The sequence below is a fragment of the Lactuca saligna genome, chromosome 4 (genome assembly GCF_052625555.1).
Source record: "Lactuca saligna cultivar CGN05327 chromosome 4, ASM5262555v1, whole genome shotgun sequence".
Lineage (NCBI taxonomy): Eukaryota > Viridiplantae > Streptophyta > Magnoliopsida > Asterales > Asteraceae > Lactuca > Lactuca saligna.
In genome coordinates, this window is record NC_136420.1 from 157,347,451 (window position 1) to 157,370,644 (window position 23,194).

General features: G+C 36.8%; 1 protein-coding gene across 1 annotated transcript; it reads left to right on the forward strand.

Annotated features, from left to right (window-relative positions):
- The first annotated feature begins 16,401 nt into the window (after window positions 1–16,401).
- LOC145042983 (uncharacterized) lies at window positions 16,402–20,493 on the forward strand. Its single transcript, XM_078991509.1, has 7 exons — window positions 16,402–16,958; window positions 17,270–17,405; window positions 17,487–17,568; window positions 17,663–17,838; window positions 19,280–19,417; window positions 19,507–19,646; window positions 20,053–20,493. The coding sequence occupies exons 1-7, from the start codon at window positions 16,841–16,843 to the stop codon at window positions 20,319–20,321; spliced, it is 1,059 nt and encodes a 352-aa protein (XP_078847635.1). The 5' UTR covers window positions 16,402–16,840; the 3' UTR covers window positions 20,322–20,493.
- Window positions 20,494–23,194: the final 2,701 nt, after the last annotated feature.

Sequence of the window (23,194 nt, forward strand, 5' to 3'; positions counted from 1 at the left end):
AGAACCCCCAAAGTCCCGGTATCAACCCCGAGACCCGAAGCAAGTCCCGAAGCCCGAAGATCCCGAGAAGAAAAGAGTTTTCGAGACGAAGCTCTGCCCACGAGAAACTAGGTGTGTGAACTGATCCCGGTTTCACCGAAGAATATCTACTTGAAGAGTCGTAGTGCTATCCGATCATCTTCTGATCAAGTGAGTGTATAGTTACTTTCATCTTACACATAGATATGAAGTATTTTATAAAATACGTGTTATGTTGTGACAATCGTCAATCTTGAGTCAAGTCAAGTCATCAGGTCAAGCCGGTCAACTCGATTAAACCTTGTGTATTAGGGTTTGTGTTATGTTCGTACTGTATAACTTGCTATATTAATGGGAAAACATCACTTGAGAAAAGTCTCGTGTTAAAAAAAAAAAAAAATTCCTAAGCCCTAGTGCTAATCAATGAACTAAACTGATAAAAACCATGTTGCATACTCATTGGGAGTGTGTGGGATCCTTAACCATGACTTAACGGGGCTCGAGAGACTTGCATTGCGGAGCCAAACACTCACAAATGCCACACTTGAAATCTCTCTCAAATATCTCTCTGTATGAGAAATCTCTCCAAGAATGTCAAATCTCTCCCAAATCTCTCCAAGTATGTGAAATCTCTCTCAAATATCTCTTTGTATGAGAAATCTCTCCAAGAATGTCAAATCTCTCCCAAATCTCTCCAAGTATGCGAAATCTCTCTCAAATATCTCTTTGTATGAGAAATCTCTCCAAGAATGTCAAATCTCTCCCAAATCTCTCCAAGTATGAGAAATCTCTCCCAAATCTCCCTCAAATAGTTCCCGTAACTTTTTAGAATCATTCGGGTCATTCCGGCCCTTAACCGGGTCAAAAACGGCTTAAAACGGGGCGAAAACGAGAAAAATAGGCTTTAGGAACCGAAACTAAGAAGAGAGGCTTCTTAGGCGAGGACCGAGCCTCTGTTGGCTGTGGCATGCGAGGACCGAGCCTCTGTTGGCTAAAGAATGCGAGGACCGAGCCTCTGTTGGCTAAAGAATGCGAGGACCGAGCCTCTGTTGGCTAAATGCACGCGAGGACCGAGCCTCGGTTCTCTGTCGCCTCATCTGCTCCCTTCTTCTCGCTCTGTCTCTACCCGCCTCTCTGTCTCTTCCCTACTCTCGGTCTCTACTCCGCCCCTCTGTCTCTTCGCGCCCTCTGTTCTCTCCTCCCCTCTCTCGGTTCCTTCCCTCTCTCTTCTCCCCTCTCGGTTTCTACCCTCCCTCCTCTCGGTTTCAGCATCAGAAGGCCGAACCTCGGCCAGACTTCGGGAATTTGTCACTTTTAGCCCATTTTTGATATTTTTAACATTTTAAGCCCGTTTTTCGTGATTTTAAAGCGGGATTTTCTCCAGAAATTATATTTTAACATAATAAACTCTAAATATTCATAATTTAAACATATTTTTATGAAAATCATTATCTAAATAATAAAGATCTAATGGGGGATTTATTTAAGGTGGAGTGTTGACTTTGCCTTAACTTATGACACAAGCAACCACCCCACACCCACTCTATGACCAGCCATACCTCCCCACCTTACCTATGTCACTTCAATGTCCCCTTACACTCAAATTTCACTCACTCCCACGTTTTTTTTTGAGCTGGAACAAACAACCACACTCCTCATTTTCTCTCATTTCTCTCATTCCACTAAGTAACAAACACCACTTTTCTCTCAAACTTTTTCTACACAAATTTTCGAGATTCAAGGCTGATTTCAAGTGTTCTTCCACTCTTAGTAAGTAAAAATTCATCCTCCCTATTATTATTTCACTTCCTTCTACTCAAATCTTTGATTGCTTACACAAACTCCATAACCATAATGTTAGATTCTCGAAAACCTTCAAGGCATCTCCAAGTGTTCTTGAATTAAACACTTCCATTCTTCAACAATCATCTACTGAAATCACTTAAGGTGAGTTCATACCCCTACATTTTCATGTTTTCTCAAGTTTGCAGGGGGGGAATACAAGTTAAAACACCAAGAACATAACTAAAATTTTCTAACAGCCTTCATCAGAAAAGTTCAACTCCATTCACGGACTGTTTTGGGCATCTTAAACCTTTTTGTTTTCAAAACTGTACAAGGTACAAATAGTTAATGTTTGTAGATTTAAAATGACTACTTGCACATCTCCATACGATTTTTCTACAATTTATGGTGATTTTTACAAAACTGCCTATCATTTCAAACAACAATCCGGACCAGTCTGTGATTATGGACTTTTTCACACAAGTTGAAGGTCATTAAAAATCGTGATAAAAATTATGAGTAAACTAGACACATTTTGTGAACTCTCAGAATTTACGGATCTAGTTTTCGACTTTGTATGATTTTTCTATGATTTTTCCAAAACAGGGCAGAATGGCTAAAGTTAGCCAACAGCATGTAAATATCATAACACTTTGTATTATGTTGAGCAAAGTGTATAATCATAAGTTCTAATATTTGAATGTGTTTCCTTGTTAGTTTATCATTATGAACTGAAACTAAGTCATTCATACTAAATATTATTCATTCATTTTGGAACACGTATTATTTAACTATAAAAAGTATAGTTTGATAAATTCACAACACTAATACATTTCCATAAAAGAATTCATACATATTACATACATTTTAGATAAACTATAATAGGTATAGTTTATGATACATCACTCAACACACTCGTACAAAAAGGGTACATTCATACAAGAAAGATTTATATTCACACACATTTCACGTAAACTTGTTAACCTATGTTGTGAGTCTCTCTCTCTCCCCGTACGTCCGAGTGCGGGATATAATTCCTGGTAGTTATAATCAGAATCTCCTTGAGGGAGAACGTGATACTTGTATATAGATCTATATTGGGTTTGACACCCCACACCTTGCTGCTAGCTACAGTGGGACCTGCAGGTCTACGGGTGACAAATGTCATTTTAATTTTCGCGACGCCTGAGAAACGTTGTGGTAGGTTCACATAGTCACAGTATGATTATAGCAACTCACCTAGGGGGTTAACAATTCATAAAGTTTACGGGATTTCATAAAACCGAAGTAGGTTTTAGGTTGATTAAAAAATTACTTTCCATATCATTTTAAACTCACGACATTTCTACTAAGTAATAATGATTTCTTATACATTTTGGTCTTTGGTTATAAGGCAACATTTTACGGATTTCAAGGAAAATATCGGATTTTTCTGAAACAAACGCGACATTTACATGTGAAAGACTTCTACTAAGATTATTAATAAAAGCTTATGAACTCACCAACCTTTGTGTTGACACTTTTCAAACAACTTGTATTCTCAGGAAAACACTAAACAGGTAATCAAGTGCTTTTGAGGATGGGACGTTAAGGCGTCAAACTTTTCATATTTTGACAACATATTGTAATTGATTTTGAAACATGTAATTCATACAAGTGATGTAACTTTTTCAATTATATATATGTTGGTTGTGTTTGCTTAAATTACTATTGAAATTGTGGTTATGATACTATACATGAAGTCCTCCACCCCCAGACGTTTCCGCCATCCTTGGTTTGGGGGTGTGACAGATTGGTATCAGAGCGCGGTTTATAGTGAATTAAGTATGTCAATCCACATAAGATATATAAACTATAAACACATTTGGGACTAAAAGTCTCTGATTCTTAAAATGCTTTAACGAGTTGTACTTTTAGAAAACAAATAATTTCTTGTTTTAAAGTATACTTACATGCATTCTATACCAGCATGGTGTCATAACTTAGGAGAACATAAATTGAAAGAGGAGGAGTCGAACATTATTAATACGCCTTAGCATGTGTAATCAGTTCTGGGAGGGATATAGCGTGATCAACTATATCCGTCCAAGAAGTAAATTACGCACACTAAGGAATAGTCGTAATGAGCGACAAATCTGATAACCTAATTACACTCCATAAAGAACACGCTAAGAACCAAATATAAACATTTAAAAATACTATAGGAGTATTTGTACGTTTCTATAGCGCCAGATTATTATTTTCCGATATGTGCTTCTTAACCCCGTTTCTCGTGCAGACGACATGGCAGGATTTCATATACCCGGGGACCCTTATTTTCCCAATCAGGGAAACGCGGGATGGATCGATTATGAGCCCGAGGAGGATCCCGAAGAGGATCCCGAGGAGGATCCCGAAGAGGATCCCGAATAGGATCCCGAGGAGGAGCCCGAGGAGGAAGACGAACAAGAAGAAGAAGAGGAAGACGACCAAGAAGAAGAGGAAGACGAAGAGGAAGAAGAGGAAGGTGATGAGATAGTCATGTTTGGGAACGAAGCGGAGGAACCACCAGAAGTATTCAACCCTCCCTACATCGCGAGGGTACCCGCGCACCGTTTTGGATACAACGGACCTGAACCCCCTTGGGTAACAACAATCGAAAGATGGAGCCGACAACAACGCCAGCGGTCACCGTATGGCTACCAACGAGGTTACTATGATCTCACTCATGGTGGACCGGCTGACAGAGCTCTCCCCGTCACGATACAACGAATAGCAAGTATGGATGATCGTGGTAGGACGACGACCGATCAGGTCCGGGAGTTAAGTGCCATCGTACGGTCTACTACTGATCGCACCAGAGACCTGGAACGAGACTCCCACCACAGAGACCAACTCATTCAAGACCTTCTCGCAGCTCAAGCAGAAACAAGAGAGTATCGGGAAAGATACATGGCACTCGAAGAGAGAATGGTTGCAGCCGAACGCAGATTGGCGGAACTACAGGGCGCATCGACATCATCGCAGCCTCCATCAAAGAAGGGTCGCAGTGATTAGAACTCGTTACTATTCCCACGTCTTAGCAGTAAAATTTTATGAGTACACGTTGGTGCTACTCTTTGTATGTAGGTCGACCCTGCGACTATGTGATTACACTATTCAAAGGGCTTTTGTAATGCCATAACTACCTTTTGTAACGATGTAATGTAGACCCTTATGAGGTCAAACTTTTCCCTCTAAACGTTATGTACTAAAAGTTATCAATGAAATTTGGCATGTGTTTTATTTATTGAATGTTTGGCACTATACATCATAACCTGATCACACAACCAGTTTACGAATAATAAAGTTATGATAAAATACAAGAGGAATGAAACCAGTAACACTCGACTCGTTATCACTATTGAAGTCTTACCGACTAGTCATTTTTTTTTATGACAGAACCATGCCACCAAGGAAAAGACCAAGGCCTTCCAACAACACAGTGCCGCCTCCACCACCACCTCCGCAGTTTGATCCTGCAATGTTCCAGGCTGCAGTAACGGCAGCCGTGGCGGCAGCAATGTCGCAAATGGGAACCAATGGTTATGGAGGTTTTGGATCCGGAGCTACCAATTCCATTCATGGGGACAGCACGGGGCGTACGAGGGAGTGCTCTTACAAAGACTTCACGAATGGCAAATCCGACCCTTTCAATGGAAGCGGGGGCGTTATCACACTGGTGCAATGGTTCGAAAGGACCGAGATAGTTTTTGAAATCTGCGCTTGTCCCGAAGCGAGCAAGGTCAAGTATGCGGCATTCACTTTCACTGGAAAAGCACTTACTTGGTGGAATGGCCGAGTTAAATCACTTACTCCTGCAGTAGCTAACGCAAGCAGCTGGGAGGATTTGAAAGCCCTAATGTTAAAGGAATACTGCCCGAGGGGCGAAATACAAAAACTTGAAGAAGAACTTTGGAACCTCAGAATGACAGGCACTGATCTTGAAACTTATACTGCCCGTTTCAACGACCTAGCACTCCTCTGTCCAACAATGGTCACTCCAGAAGAGAAGAAGGTGGAACGATATCTCTGGGGGCTGTCATCCCAGATTCAAGATAGTGTATTGGCCTCGAAACCCACTACCTTTGAGAGTGCCAAGGAATTGGCACAACAACTCATAGATCACAGGGCTAGCCGTGGTACCGTGATAACCACCACCGACCGAACAAAAGGAGGGAACAACAAGAGGAAGTTCTGGGGCAATACAAAGAAACAACCAATTCAGGACCCCGCCAAAAAGCAACAGATTGTTGCTGTTCGTGCCGCCACTACTGCTGCCGCTCCAGCGCCACCGAAACAGTATACAAGAACTCTTCCAAAGTGCAACAAGTGTAACTACCACCATAACGGTGCTTGTCGAGAGTTACACTGCAATAACTGTAACAAAAAGGGGCACACCGCACGATTCTGTAGAGCGACTACCCAACCCACCGCACAAGTCGCTACGACCGCCAACACCGGAGCAAGCCAAACCTGCTATGGATGTGGTGAAACGGGACACTTCAGGAGGAACTGACCCAAGGCACGAGCCCCTAATGCTGGGGGTGTAGGGAGAGTCCTAACTTTAGGGCAGGGAGAAGCAGTCAAGGATCCCTCTGTGGTTATTGGTACGTTCCTCCTCAATAACTCTTATGCATGCGTAGTTTTCGATAGTGGGGCAGAAAGAAGTTTCATAAGTCACCAATTCAAACATATACTTAAGCAAAATTCTCAACCACTAGAAGATTCTTACATCGTAGAAATGGCAAATGGAAAGGTTGAGCGCGCTAATGATATTTACATAGGGTGTACTCTCACTCTAGACAACCATTTGTTCAAAATTGACCTTATGCCGGTCACCATAAAAAGCTTCGATATAATCATTGGTATGGATTGGTTAAGCCTTCATCGTGCCGACATTCTATGTTACGAAAAGGCCGTCCGCCTCAATCTGCCGAATGGCAACGTTCTCACCGTTTATGGCAATAAACCTAGTGCGAACCTACAAATCATCTCTTGTGTTAAAACCCAAAAGTACCTCCGAAAGCAATACCATGCTTTCTTAGCCCACATCGTAGACAAGAAACAGGAGGTGAAGGACATCAAAGAAATTCCAGAAGTATGCAACTTCCCTGATGTTTTCCCAGACGATCTGCCAGGTGTACCACTCGCACGACAAGTCGAATTTCGGATCGACTTAATCCCAGGAGCTACCCCCGTCGCCAGGGCTCCATATCGCTCAGCACCGGCAGAAATGCAAGAACTATCCAGCCGGTTGAATGAACTATTGAGCAAAGGGTTCATCAGGCCAAGCTTCTCGCCCTGGGGAGCACCAGTCTTATTTGTAAAGAAGAAGGATGGGTCTTTTCGCATGTGCATAGACTATCGAGAACTAAACAAACTCACTATCAAGAACCGTTATCCCCTACCCCGAATCGATGACCTCTTCGACCAGCTCCAAGGAGCCAGCTACTTTTCAAAAATTGACCTGAGGTCAGGCTATCATCAACTACGAGTTCAGGAAGAGGATATCCCCAAGACGGCATTCAGAACTCGTTATGGGCACTATGAGTTTGTAGTGATGCCATTCGGGTTAACTAACGCGCCTGCGGTGTTCATGGATTTGATGAATCGAGTGTGTCGACCCTTCTTGGATAAATTCTTCATCGTATTCATCGACGATATCTTGGTCTATTCGAGGAGCGAAGAAGAGCACAGACAACACCTACGACTAGTTCTGGAGATTTTAAGAACCGAGAAGCTTTACGCCAATTCTCAAAGTGTGAATTTTGGCTCCGTGAAGTAGGATTCCTTGGCCACGTAGTAAGCAAGGAAGGAATACATGTAGACCCCTCAAAGATCAAAGCAATCGAAGATTGGTCAACACCTACAACGCCAACAGAAATCCGACAGTTTTTGGGACTCGCAGGCTACTATCGAAGATTCATACAAAACTTCTCCAAGATCGCTAAGCCTCTTACCACCTTGACTCAGAAAGGTGTAGTGTTTGAATGGGAAGATAAACAAGAAGCCGCCTTCCAGACACTAAAGCAAGCCCTATGCAACGCACCAGTCTTGTCTCTTCCAGAAGGAACCGATGATTTTGTGGTGTATTGCGATGCTTCAAATCAAGGCCTCGGCTGTGTGCTCATGCAAAGGGGAAAAGTCATCGCTTATGCATCAAGGCAACTGAAGACACATGAAGTTAATTATACAACCCACGACCTTGAACTGGGAGCGGTGGTGTTCGCCCTGAAGATCTGGAGGCACTACCTCTACGGCACCAAGTGCACCATCTTCACTGATCACAAAAGTCTTCAGCACATTCTCAATCAGAAAGAACTTAACATGCGCCAAAGAAGATGGGTGGAATTACTGAATGACTACGAATGTGAAATTCGCTACCACCCGGGCAAGGCCAATGTAGTAGCCGATGCCTTAAGCAGGAAAGAATACACGGGTCTCCGAGTAAAATCCCTAGCCATGACCATCCACTCCCAACTGGCCACCCAGATCAAGGATGCCCAATTAGAAGCCTTGAAACTAGAAAACGTGACAAGCGAAGCACTAAGGGGGATGGATAAGAACTTGGAAGTCAAAGGGGATGGAACTCGTTATCTCATGAATCGAATCTGGACACCGAAGTTCGGTGGGTACCGAGACGTTGTAATGAACGAGTCCCACAAGACTCGATACTCCATTCACCCTGGGTCAGATAAGATGTATCTCGACCTCAAAAGGTTATACTGGTGGCCAAACATGAAGGCTGAAATTGCTACTTATGTGAGCAAGTGCCTCACTTGCGCCAAGGTCAAGGTGGAATATCAGAAGCCATCAGGACTACTTCAACAACCGGATATACCCGAGTGGAAGTGGGAGCGAATAACCATGGATTTCATAACCAAACTGCCTAAGACATCAGGTGGGATGGATACCATATGGGTGGTTGTGGACAGATTGACCAAGTCCGCGCACTTCCTGCCAATAAAGGAAACAGACAAGATGGAGAAGTTAACCAGGTCGTACATTAAAGAGATCGTGCGACTACATGGTGTACCAACATCCATTATCTATGATCGAGATAGTAGATTCACCTCGCGTTTCTGGCAGTCCCTACAGAAGTCTCTGGGAACCAGGCTAGACATGAGTACGACCTACCATCCACAAACTGACGGACAAAGCGAGAGAACCATCCAGACATTGGAAGACATGCTGAGATCCTGTGTGATAGATTTTGGTAAGGCATGGGATACCCATCTACCGCTTATCGAATTCTCTTATAATAACAGCTATCACACTAGCATTGGAGTCGCTCCATTCGAAGCTCTCTACGGTTGCAAGTGTAGATCACCACTGTGCTGGACCGAAGTTGGAGATACTCAGCTAGCCAGAGGGAAAGTCCCTGATAGCACCCTTACTGGTCCTGAAATCATAAGGGAAACCACAGAAAAGATCATTCAAATTCGGGAAAGACTAAAAGCGTCTCGTGATCAACAAAAGAGTTACGCGGATAAGCGACGCAAACCTTTAGAATTTCAGGTCGGAGACCGGGTACTACTAAAAGTTTCCCCCTGGAAGGGGATGATACGTTTCGGTAAACGAGGGAAACTAAACCCAAGGTACATCGGTCCGTTCGAAATCCTTGCTAGGATTGGTCTTGTGGCGTACAAACTCCGACTACCACAAGAACTTAGTAATGTACACCCTACCTTCCACGTATCCAACTTAAAGAAGTGTCTGTCTGACGAGACACTCGTAATACCACTCGAAGAAATCGAAGTTAATGAAAATCTCCACTTTGTGGAGGAACCCGTCGAGATCATGGATCGAGAGATCAAGAGAACAAAACAAAGTCGCATTCCCATAGTGAAGGTTCGTTGGAACGCGAAATGAGGGCCTGAGTTTACCTGGGAACGTGAAGATCAAATGAAGCAAAAGTATCCACATCTTTTCCCAAACCTTTGAAGTTCCCAGCCGAATTTAAATTTCGGGACGAAATTCCCTCTAACGGGGGGATGATGTGACAATCGTCAATCTTGAGTCAAGTCAAGTCATCAGGTCAAGCCGGTCAACTCGATTAAACCTTGTGTATTAGGGTTTGTGTTATGTTCGTACTGTATAACTTGCTATATTAATGGGAAAACATCACTTGAGAAAAGTCTCGTGTTAAAAAAAAAAAAAAAAATTCCTAAGCCCTAGTGCTAATCAATGAACTAAACTGATAAAAACCATGTTGCATACTCATTGGGAGTGTGTGGGATCCTTAACCATGACTTAACGGGGCTCGAGAGACTTGCATTGCGGAGCCAAACACTCACAAATGCCACACTTGAAATCTCTCTCAAATATCTCTCTGTATGAGAAATCTCTCCAAGAATGTCAAATCTCTCCCAAATCTCTCCAAGTATGTGAAATCTCTCTCAAATATCTCTTTGTATGAGAAATCTCTCCAAGAATGTCAAATCTCTCCCAAATCTCTCCAAGTATGCGAAATCTCTCTCAAATATCTCTTTGTATGAGAAATCTCTCCAAGAATGTCAAATCTCTCCCAAATCTCTCCAAGTATGAGAAATCTCTCCCAAATCTCCCTCAAATAGTTCCCGTAACTTTTTAGAATCATTCGGGTCATTCCGGCCCTTAACCGGGTCAAAAACGGCTTAAAACGGGGCGAAAACGAGAAAAATAGGCTTTAGGAACCGAAACTAAGAAGAGAGGCTTCTTAGGCGAGGACCGAGCCTCTGTTGGCTGTGGCATGCGAGGACCGAGCCTCTGTTGGCTAAAGAATGCGAGGACCGAGCCTCTGTTGGCTGTGGCATGCGAGGACCGAGCCTCTGTTGGCTAAAGAATGCGAGGACCGAGCCTCTGTTGGTCGTGGCATGCGAGGACCGAGCCTCTGTTGGCTAAAGAATGCGAGGACCGAGCCTCTGTTGGCTAAATGCACGTGAGGACCGAGCCTCGGTTCTCTGTCGCCTCATCTGCTCCCTTCTTCTCGCTTTGTCTCTACCCGCCTCTCTGTCTCTTCCCTACTCTCGGTCTCTACTCCGCCCCTCTGTCTCTTCGCGCCCTCTGTTCGATCCTCCCCCCTCTCGGTTCCTTCCCCCTCTCTTCTCCCCTCTCGGTTTCTACCCTCCCTCCTCTCGGTTTCAGCATCAGAAGGCCGAACCTCGGCCAGACTTCGGGAATTTGTCACTTTTAGCCCATTTTTGATATTTTTAACATTTTAAGCCCGTTTTTCGTGATTTTAAAGCGGGATTTTCTCCAGAAATTATATTTTAACATAATAAACTCTAAATATTCACAATTTAAACATATTTTTATGAAAATCATTATCTAAATAATAAAGATCTAATGGGGGATTTATTTAAGGTGGAGTGTTGACTTTGCCTTAACTTATGACACAAGCAACCACCCCACACCCACTCTATGACCAGCCATACCTCCCCACCTTACCTATGTCACTTCAATGTCCCCTTACACTCAAATTTCACTCACTCCCACGTTTTTTTTGAGCTGGAACAAACAACCACACTCCTCATTTTCTCTCATTTCTCTCATTCCACTAAGTAACGAACACCACTTTTTCTCTCAAACTTTTTCTACACAAATTTTCGAGATTCAAGGCTGATTTCAAGTGTTCTTACACTCTTAGTAAGTAAAAATTCATCCTCCCTATTATTATTTCACTTCCTTCTACTCAAATCTTTGATTGCTTACACAAACTCCATAACCATAATGTTAGATTCTCGAAAACCTTCAAGGCATCTCCAAGTGTTCTTGAATTAAACACTTCCATTCTTCAACAATCATCTACTGAAATCACTTAAGGTGAGTTCATACCCCTACATTTTCATGTTTTCTCAAGTTTGCAGGGGGGGGGGGGGGGGAATACAAGTTAAAACACCAAGAACATAACTAAAATTTTCTAACAGCCTTCATCAGAAAAGTTCAACTCCATTCACGGACTGTTTTGGGCATCTTAAACATTTTTGTTTTCAAAACTGTACAAGGTACAAATAGTTCATGTTTGTAGCTTTAAAATTACTACTTGCACATCTCCATACGATTTTTCTACAATTTATGGTGATTTTTACAAAACTGCCTATCATTTCAAACAACAATCCGGACCAGTCTGTGATTATGGAATTTTTCACACAAGTTGAAGGTCATTAAAAATCGTGATAAAAAATATGAGTAAAAATATGAGTAAACTAGACACATTTTGTGTTTGCTTAAATTACTATTGAAATTGTGGTTATGATACTATACATGAAGTCCTCCACCCCCAGACGTTTCCGCCATCCTTGGTTTGGGGGTGTGACATATGTGTATATATATTGTTGTTTATACGTGTGAGTATGTGATCACTTTCTTCTAATATATATATATATATATATATATATATATATATATATATATATATATATATATATATATTAAGTATTTGCTATGAAATATGTGTTATGTGTTTATATATTGTTGTTTAGTTGAGATGAGTGTGGAATGGATGTTTTATATAGGTATTAAATGAGTTAATATGTATATGGATTTTATATCTACAAATATGTTGGGTAGAACATAGGTAGATGAATTAGATGATGTGTGATGATAATAAGGTGATAAGAAATAGGTGATGATAATTAGGTGATGAGAAATAGGTGATGATAGAAAGGTGATGATAGATAGGTGATGATAAATAGGTGATGTGAGATGAGAGGAGATACCATAACCTTGACCGGCGATGTGGCAATTTGGCGATGTAGTCATCTACCAGAGTATAGATGGCGACCACGGACTATTCTAGATGACCCCGTGGAAACACCAGCAGGCTCATAACCTGTAGGTGATGAATTACAAGTCCAGGCGATGTTGTGGCTACGTATTCATGCGGTGATACTCTAACCCTTACTATGAATTACGAGTCCAGGCGATGTTGTGGCTACGTATTCATGCGATGATAGACTAACCCTTACTATGAATTACGAGTCCAGACGATGTTGTGGCTACGTATTCATGCGATGATAGTCTAACCCTTATTATGACTTACTAGTCCAGACGATGTTGTGACTACGTATTCATGCAATGATCCTTAGGAAAAAGTCCTTAGGAACAAACATACAAGGAAATGTGATGTAAGGAGATGAGAGGTAAATACGATGTAGGAGATGACCCTTAGGATAATTCCTTAGGGAAGGTACTTAAGAAATAAATGGAGATAACGGGGATGGGTAATTGGGTTGATTGTTTGATGATTTAATATATATATGATATAATATTGTGGGTTGAAAACCCTATATGCTCACCATGCTCCCAAGCCTGACCCACTCAGTTTAATTGTATCACAGGTATCGATACGAAGCTGCTTCGCACTGAGAGATTAAAGGAGATGTAAATCACTAGAGTAAATGAATGTATGTTCTGTTTATGCTTATGTGTCTGTATCGGAACATGACATCCCGATGTTTTATTATTTAATGAAAATACATTCTCTTTGAGAGATGTTTTGATAAGTTTTTATCATATCTTGTTTTGGGAACAAATTCCGCAACCGTTTTCTTTAAAGGAATACTCTGATTTATAAAACAAAGCATAAACAAATCGGTCTTTTCTGGCCGAGAAATTGGGGATGTCACATTTATAGAATTTGTTCCAAAATTGTATATTTAAAATGATAATGGTTTACATCCAAGAATATATATTAAAAATAATAAATTAAGTATAATATATTAAAAGTAAAAAAAACATAACTTTATTAGCATAAATAAAAATATTATTTTAATATTGAAATTTAGTTTATACATGATTACACTTTAGCTTTGATATTTATTTAGCCTAATTAACCAAATTATTATTATTATTAGAAAGAAAATTGAAAAGTCATCGGAGTTTCAAATGAATGTGGTGAAAGAAAAAAATGCATAAGAGTTTCAAATGAATGTGTTAAAAGGAAAAATGTTTCTTTTATAAGTATACTAGGCGAATATCCACGCGTTGTGCGGAATACAATTATAAATTTAAAATATATGTTGTTAAACTATACAAATATCATAGTTAACTTTGATATAATAACTCTTATATACTAACTTGGTATAAAATATTGATTATTTTGAATTTTATGATTATATATAAATCTATTAAAACTACATAGTCTTTATCGTCTCAATGACACGTGTTATGGCCTTTACCAGCATGTTATTCATAAATAAAATTAAAAAGAGTATGTGAATTAATGTTATTTATAGTTATTGATTTAATTAATTAGTTTAAAAAATAAATTTTAAAAACTATATTTGATTAACTTTTTTATTTTTAATATCGTATATTTACAGCATCAAACATTGTTTTTTGTTTTTAAAGGTAACAATATTACTTTTAACTATTATTGTTGTAAGTTATTTGTAAGCTACTTCTTTAGAAAATTTTAACGCTTACAACAATAGTTTTAGGAAATATTTTAATTGATTTGGGATTACAACTTAGGTTTTACGTTTAACACTATAATTTATAACTATTTATAAAATAGTCGTTAGATTTTCTTTAAGTTTAATTGAAATTTCCATTTAAGTTAATAATTTAACACTATATTTAAATTAATAATTCAAATATTTTATACAAATTATTCAAAAGTTGATACTTTAAACTGAAAATTTAAGAAATAACTTATCAAAACTAAGTAGAAGTAAAATATGTTAATTTAATATTCAAGTTTATTTAATTTTAGGATTACAATTTAGGTTTTGCATCTATTTAACATTATTAACCAATTTATAATCATTATTAGAAAGAAGTTGAAAGGTAATTGGAGTTTCAAATACATGTGGTAAAAAAGAAAAATATATCGTTCATATTTACATGGAAAATTTAAAATATTCAGGACTTTTAATTAATTTTTTTGAAGCAGAACAAAACAAACAATCATATTTAATATATGTAATTAAATATTATAGACATCACGGTATATAACATATGATCGATAACATGTAACTCATCTAATATATATTAACGATTAAAGTATAACATTCAACATTTGTATTAAAGGAATCTGAAACGAAGAAAAATATAAAAAATAATCAATATATAACAAACTTACAAATTAACAGCTATAATATAATAAAATATCTCGAAAAGTGATCGTAAGACCTCAAACCAACACAAAAACTTTTAAGCTTGTTTTCATTGTAAAGTTTTTATGTGATTTGTATGCATGTCTACCTAAAAGATTGATCTTTTTATAGTAAACGTTTCATTAAGTGCTTATTAAAAATAATATAAGTTATAAACCTTTGAGTGTTAAATCATTATTAAGAAGACTTTTGAGTTGTATTAGTTAAAAGATGGAGGTTTCAAATGAATGTGGTTTGAGCTATAAGAAATTGAAAAAACATGGAGGTTTCAAATGCATGTGGTGCAAGTAAAAATATCTCTATTATAAGTATATATAGATAATGATAATGATAATGACTAAAGGTGGATATAGATACATTACTCACATTTATTTATGATACAATGCTTTACTTTTAAAGAAACCCTTTCAACTCACCCAACATAAATTATGATTTTTTTCAAAACATTTAATGAATACTACTCAAAACCTGATTCGCATATAAGACCATTAGTAAAGGGATAAAGTAAAATAATCAGTCATTAATAATAGTCTAAGTCTCTAGCATATCTAAAGTATCCTATACGATCATTCAGAGTACATATCACAAACCTTGGTGGTTTGTGATCGATCGTGGTCTCAGTGATTTGTGGTATGTAGCACGAGTGACCACATTCAATATCAATCTTTCTTTATCTTTCTCTACATTTTAAATAATAAACATATTTTTTTATTTAAATTATCAAAAAAATAAGAAAGATATAATGATGTGCACTGGTGAGTATACCAACCTAATATGGTTGCATGTGATGAGGATGTGATAGTGATGTGATACCTACCATATTTGTGGTTAGTAATGGGTACTTCAAAAAACCTAAGGTATTGCCTACTAACCATCATTTGAGACACAATGTCGGACTAGAAAACATGATAAGATACAAAGATGTCAACTCACATAAAGTATGTATAACAATCTCTTTATAAAATTGATTCCAAAATAAAACACATTACATATAATCATCATATAATATACTCTAAAACAAAATCAAAGGGCATTTGACATAGTGATATCGGAAGTTAACATATATGTGTCTTTAAGCCAAATGTTGAGGGTTCTAGCCCCACTATGGACAAAATGTGTGGATTTAAACATATAATAATATATTATAAAGCAAACATAATTAGTAACTTATATGAAATTAATTTATATGGTTTTTAACATTATTCAGAAATTATATTGATTAAATTATAAATAATTAACAGGCACAATTATCAAAAATATAATTCCGTTTTAAAAGAAATCAAGAGAAATTAAGACAACTTTACCATAAGGGCTTCTTTGTAAATCATTTGAGTGATAAGGGCATCTAACCGAATATTCCGTAACATTGGGGATGAAAATGGAAACGTTAAGGAAGACCAGGGACCACCATCAAGAAAGAAATCCCAAATCATCGACCCTATAAAAATCAAGAAATGCATCAATGGCAGCCTTGCGCCTAGCCCTGTACGCAGTAGTCTTATATATCTTACTTTTTAGTATTATTTTTCTTTCATTTTTGTTTATTTGTAGTTCCCAGAAATAATTCCATCTGTTCTTCGCATATCTTGGGGTTAGGAGGTGTGGATTCATCTTATTGAAGCGATCAAAAGTTCAAAAGTTAGGTTTCCCACCTGTGTTGATTGCCGCCATTCTCCTTCTTACACATATAATATATATAGTATTTCTTGTAAGATTTCGCTATTGATATCGATACAACAATCAAGATTTATCGTTTAGGCAATTGTGCGCGTTTTTTGGGGTCAATTGTCGATTGTCGATTTCTAGGTTTTAGTCCTTGATTTCTAGATTTAGGATCGGGGACTTGGATTTCAATTTCCAGCTAAAGGATATCATATTTTAAGGTTTTTCTGTAATTCGGGTTTGTAAGAGAGATTATGGATAAGAAGAAGGTCGCAGTTCCTCTCGTATGCCATGGGCATTCTCGGCCAGTAGTTGATTTGTTCTATAGCCCGATCACTCCAGATGGGTTTTTCCTTATCAGTGCCAGCAAAGGTTCGTCGTATATCTCCATCCTCAATTTTACTTAAAATAAAATTGTACATCAACTCCCATCTTATACTTTCTACAATCTGGTAAAACAATCATAAATATTAGATCGGAGCATCATATCAACATTTGGATTCATCAACTGTATCTATTAGTCATGAGAAGGTTAATTTAAGCACAATAGATATGATCACGATCAAGACATCAAGTTTTGGATAAAGTTTACGACTGATATGAACAATTTGTCCCTTTATCACATTGCATATCGTGTATATAACAATCAAAATAAATACAATCTTTTGTTACTCTTTATTCAGATTCAACTCCTATGCTTAGAAATGGAGAAACCGGAGACTGGATAGGAACCTTTGAAGGGCATAAAGGTGCAGTATGGAGTTGCTGTCTTGATACTAATGCTCTACGTGCTGCATCAGCATCTGCTGATTTTTCAGCGTATGTTTTCATCATCATAAAAAGCTCTTCTTTTTGTTAATATTATCACCAAATTTTCCTTTCTGAATGTAATCTTTGCAGGAAATTATGGGATGCATTAACTGGAGATGTGCTGCATTCATTTGACCACAAGCATATTGTTCGAGCATGTTCTTTTTCAGAGGTTCTTTCATCTTTCTTTATAGTTTATACACAGAAATATGTATTATGAAGGAAGATTCTGATAGAAATCATACATTTTTTGTAAAAAATTTCAGGATACACATTATCTTCTGACTGGTGGATTTGAGAAAATGCTTCGTATATTTGATTTAAATCGACCAGATGCTCCTCCAAGAGAATTTGTAGATTCACCAGGTTCTGTGAGGACTGTTGCATGGCTCCATAGTGACCAAACAATATTAAGTTCTTGCTCTGATTCTGGTGGTGTAAGGTATGTCATGTATCTCATGAACTCCTCTCATGTTAAAATTGATGATTTTTGTGAAATTCTTTTGTTGGAATGTAAGGGTAAAATGGTCATTTCGTTTTATTGTGAGATGATTTAGTCAGTCTAGAAAAGAAACTTATACAACACATTATCAAGATAGACATCATTACCCAATCAAACCACTTTACCCATACATGACTTAAGGGTTATTTTCATATATGGAAAATTTATAATGAAACAGGGGAATAATATAGGTTTTTTTTATTATAATTTGTTCATTCAGTCAGTCATTCCTATTGTATTAATAGTCACATGGAGTGTTGATTGGACCCCACATCTATATCATATTCTCAACATTCATATGTATTTATCATCCACACGTGCATAGACAATTGTGGACCACATCACATGGAATCAAACATTTTGTAAATTTAATGTATGATATCTACATGACACCTGTTATAATCATTGGATTAAAGAAAATTATACCACATAAGCAGTAATGATCATGCATTTATGATGCTTATGCATCTGGTTTGGTAAATAATAAAGCAAGATTTTAAATCTTGGAAAACAATGGTGAAATCATCTAACAAAGATTAAATCCCCACCCCCCAAAAAAAGTTAGAGCTCCATGTGAAAAGGGTTGTCATTTAATCATGATTTCAGCTATGGGAAAAGAAGATTTAGGTCACTGGATGATGCTAGGGTTTCCAAGAACACAAATGGGTATTTCAAGAAAGTAGAATCTCCCTCAAGGGTATTGAACAAATAGTCATAATCAATCTAATAATATAATTGGAAAGATAAAAGCATCGAGTTTTACCAGAAATGTTGATGATGATTGGAAGAAGAAAAAGAAGAGAAATAAAAAGAATTCGATAGAGAAGATGATTGATTCACAATAGACACTTCAATAGAAAGGTGGGTGAATTCTATATTAATTTAAATCCAGAGTTTCAAAGAATTTTGTTTAAATTTAGATTTCTTGAAGACAAAGAAGACGAGGGAGGCAAAAGAAGATGGAAAGAAACAAGGGCATAATGGTCAATTTTAAAAAAAATAGCCGTTAGTTTTTTACCAAACCATTCCTTAAGATCAACCCATTGGACTGAAACCATAATATTTGAATAACCACAGGGACTATTTTTGTAATTTGGTCAAAATTTATGTACTTTTTGTAAGATTAGATTAGATTGATTTGAAGATGGGAAATGTGGTCACAAATAATTTGCACTCCAGTTGTCTTGTTTTTGTGCCACATGGATTTGGTGAGAGGAGAAATCAGACTTTTCTTCATTTGACATGATTGATTGGACATTTTGCAGAACTTTTGTGTAGAACAGAATAATTTCAAGAAGACAACTTTTTTTTTTTTTTTTTTTTTTTTTTAGTTGTTGAATTAATGGATTAGAAATTGTTTTTTTGTAAATTTAAAAATCAGGCTTTGGGATGTGAGAAGTGGGAAGATTGTTCATACTCTTGAAACAAAAGCATCTGTTACAAGTGCTGAAGTGAGTAAAGATGGTCGTTATATAACCACTGCAGATGGATCCTCTGTCAAGTTTTGGGATGCAAACCAGTATGTTTTCTTTTTAATAAAACCATTTTTTTTGTAAAATTTGTATATAATACTTTATAAACTATATAATTTATATTTTTATGGTATAGTTTTGGATTGGTGAAAAGTTATGAGATGCCATGCAATGTGGAATCAGCATCATTGGAGCCAAAATTTGGTGACAAGTTTATTGCTGGAGGGGAAGACATGTGGATTCGACTATTTGACTTCAATACTGGCGAAGAAATTGGTATGATTTTTTTTAATAAAAAAGAATCTCTAAAAGGTCAAATTTGTAAATTGGTAACTTAGCTAAAATTGAAATGTTTCAAATGGATCGAAAGTTGTACATAATGTACTTTAGGTAGTGTTGGGTATGCAGTGACCAAAGAGGGAATGGAATGGAGCATTACCATGGAATGAAAATTTTAAAAAGATTAATCTTATATGAATAAAAGTAATTCATGATTATAGTATACGTGTGATGAAAATGCTCCATTCCATTCCTTCATGGCAATAGTAATGTTACATTCCATTCCCTCTTTGAATACTGCATACCAAACGCTACCTTACTTTGTTCATTCCATTCCATCTAACCAATTATTAAAAAATAAAGATATTATTTTAAAAAGCGAAGGGTGTTGTTGTAAATGTAGGAATCAACAAGGGGCACCATGGTCCAGTCCATTGTGTGAGGTTTTCACCAGGGGGTGAATCATATGCATCTGGATCCGAAGATGGAACCATAAGAATATGGCAAACAATGCCTTTGACTATGAATCAGAATCAAAAGGAGAAAGAAAACTCTGTTCCAAATGGCCCATCAACCACCAAAGAGGTGGTGAACAAACCAATAACAGCCGCTGAAATTGGTACAAAGTTGGAAGATTTGAAACTTGGGAAACCTACAACAACCACTAAGTAAATTACTAAGTAAGTAAAAGTAGTAAGGGGTGGTTACTTTGTTAACATTTGTGTGTGTAAGTTTATGGTAATGGTATGGTGTCACTTCATCTTTTTGAAATAAACACGATGCGACTTGACTTGACTTGACTTTACTTGTTGATTTTGGTTGATAATTTTCTTATTATATTTCATTATAGTTTGTTTCTCTATATAATTCTTGATATACTTTTGTAGTGATTGTCACAATTGATCTAGGTTATGTATTTTGATGGTGGAAAAGGGTAGGGATTAAGTGGCCGTGTACACCTCTAACTTCTAAACATCATCTTCATCTAGTTTTAGTAAACCTAAGACCTTCTGAATGAACATTTTGAAGTAAATGAATCGGTCAGTTTTCGGTGTGTTTGGTATACTCTTTGAACGAATCAAAAGCCTTTGAATGACCTTTGAATGGTTAAGGAACTCTATCTTCTCTTAATCATTTAAAAGTTGAAATCAAAGTTGTCAAGATCTGGATCTTGATCGGAAGATCCTGAAATCCTACGATCCTACCTATAAAAACATTGTCAAATCGCAAGAGGATCGTTTTATATGTATGATTGCAGTCAGAATCTTAGGACCGGGATTTGATCCTACCATTCCTAATTTTTGATTCAGTTTTTACTATCTTTTATCAATTTACTGATTCACTTGGTCTCCTTACACAATGCGCAATAAAAAATAACCTTATTCCTGCACTGTTTTTTGTTTTTTGAATCGTAAATGACCAACAACCATATAATTTTTTTCCTTTTACATTTTACCTTCATCGATGGTAGATTTTGAGACCTAGCTTTAGCTTGGTATTAGTTTCTTCATTCAATAGTTTAAGCTCAACAATAAATGCGAGCTTTTTTTTTTCGATTTCTTTTCTTTTACCCTTTAAGTCTTTTTCCTTGAGAGCTTGAGAAATTGTGGTTTTTAATTGAGTTTTAAAAGTTGAAATTGTTATCGATTTCCTCATTACAATTAAAGTAAACAAAATGAAGGTTGTGAATTTCTATGTTTGTATTATAAATAGTTAGTATTAGTACTCTTTTTAGCTATTTAATCATGTTATTAACCACTACATGACCAATTACTTTTCTTTTTAGAGCTATTTAACTATGATATACGGGAAAAAGTTTATATATGATCAATTACCTTTTTATGTAATGTTTTGTATGATCTTAGGATCTCGATCCCGATTTTACGATCTCGATCTTGCAAACCTAAAAAAAAATCATATATAGGATCCCGATCTTTCCTACTTTGGTTGAAATCATTCAATAGTTCATTTATATCAAACATGCTAATTCCTATGAAGATTAAAGTCTACAAATAAAAAATTAAATAAATACTAGAGATGCTTTTTGGAATCTTCATTTTTATCTAACACCTTAATTCCTATAAAGATTAAAGCATGCAATTTAAAAAAAATCAAATAGTTTGAAATATGCTTTATGTGGAAAGATAATTCTTACTTAAAGATAAAATCAATTATATCTAAACAAATCTTATTTAAATTTGAAAATAGAAATTTTTTTTTTCCATGTGTTGGTGGTCACTCATTTTAAGCTAGAGATAGCATAAGACGAAATCGATACCGACCTATCTGAGATTTCCAAATACCGAATTGGGTGGAAAGTTGATATTGAACATTGAACTAAACTAAGATTACTAGTACCAGGAATGATATCAGTTTTCGGTACTAACACATGTATCGACAATACCAGATATCAAATTTCGTGATTTTAGAGTATCGGTAATCATCTCATATTAACATAAACGTCGGGTTTTGGTGATTTTAATGTCATCATGCCATTTTAGTATGATGAAATTTACAGATTATCAATGAAGTTCAAATCCTTATTTTATTACAAGTTAGGATGTACGAAGTGCATGCTTGTATAAAACAAGTTTGATCTCAGTTTGACCTATGGCGGGGGTCAAGGGGGCTGTGCTCCTGACGGATAAAATCAACATTTGATGATGGTTGATATTTATCTTTGGTAATAAAAAGAATCTGAATTCTATAAAACCCAAGTTTGTGATCTTTTATCTGTACCTTGAAGGATTATCTCACAATCTAAATTTCATGTAACCCATGCATAAGATTGAAATATCATATTCGAAAAGTGTTGTAAATGTCACAAGCACCAAGGAGGTGAAACCAATAACAGCAGCTCAAATTGGCACAAAGTTGGAAGACTTGAAACTTGGGAAACCTAAACCTACAACTACTAAGTAAGTAAGAAAGTAAGTAGAGGGTTGGTGTTAACTAGAAGAACACATACAACAATTAAGTAGCAGGCGTGATGTTAACTAAAAGAACACATACATGTATCTTTGTTTTACATTTGTGTGCAACTTATGCCATGATGTCACTTCATCTTTTTGAAATAAACACGATGTGACTTTACTTGTTTATTTTAGTTGATAATTTTCTTATTATATTTCATCATTTCATGCTAATAAGTCATCCCTTATTTTTGATATAGTTTTGTAGTGTTTGCCACAATTGATCTAGCTTATGTATTTTGTTGGTGGAAAAGGATAGAGATTAACTTCAAAACTTCTAAACATCATCTTCATCATGTAAGCCTTAAAACCTTCTAAGCGTCATCGTCATGATAACCTCTAAATGAACCTTTTAGATGTGAATGAATTAATCAACATTCAACCTGTTTGTTACTGTTTTTGACGAATAAATGAGTTTTGAGCTGTTAAAGGAACTCTTACCTTCTTTTCACCATCTAGAGGTTGAAATCATTCAATAGTTTATTTTTATCAAACATCCTAATTCCTATAAAGATTAACGCCTAGAATTAAAAAAATAAAAATAAATAGTAGAGATATGTTTCAATTAGAAGA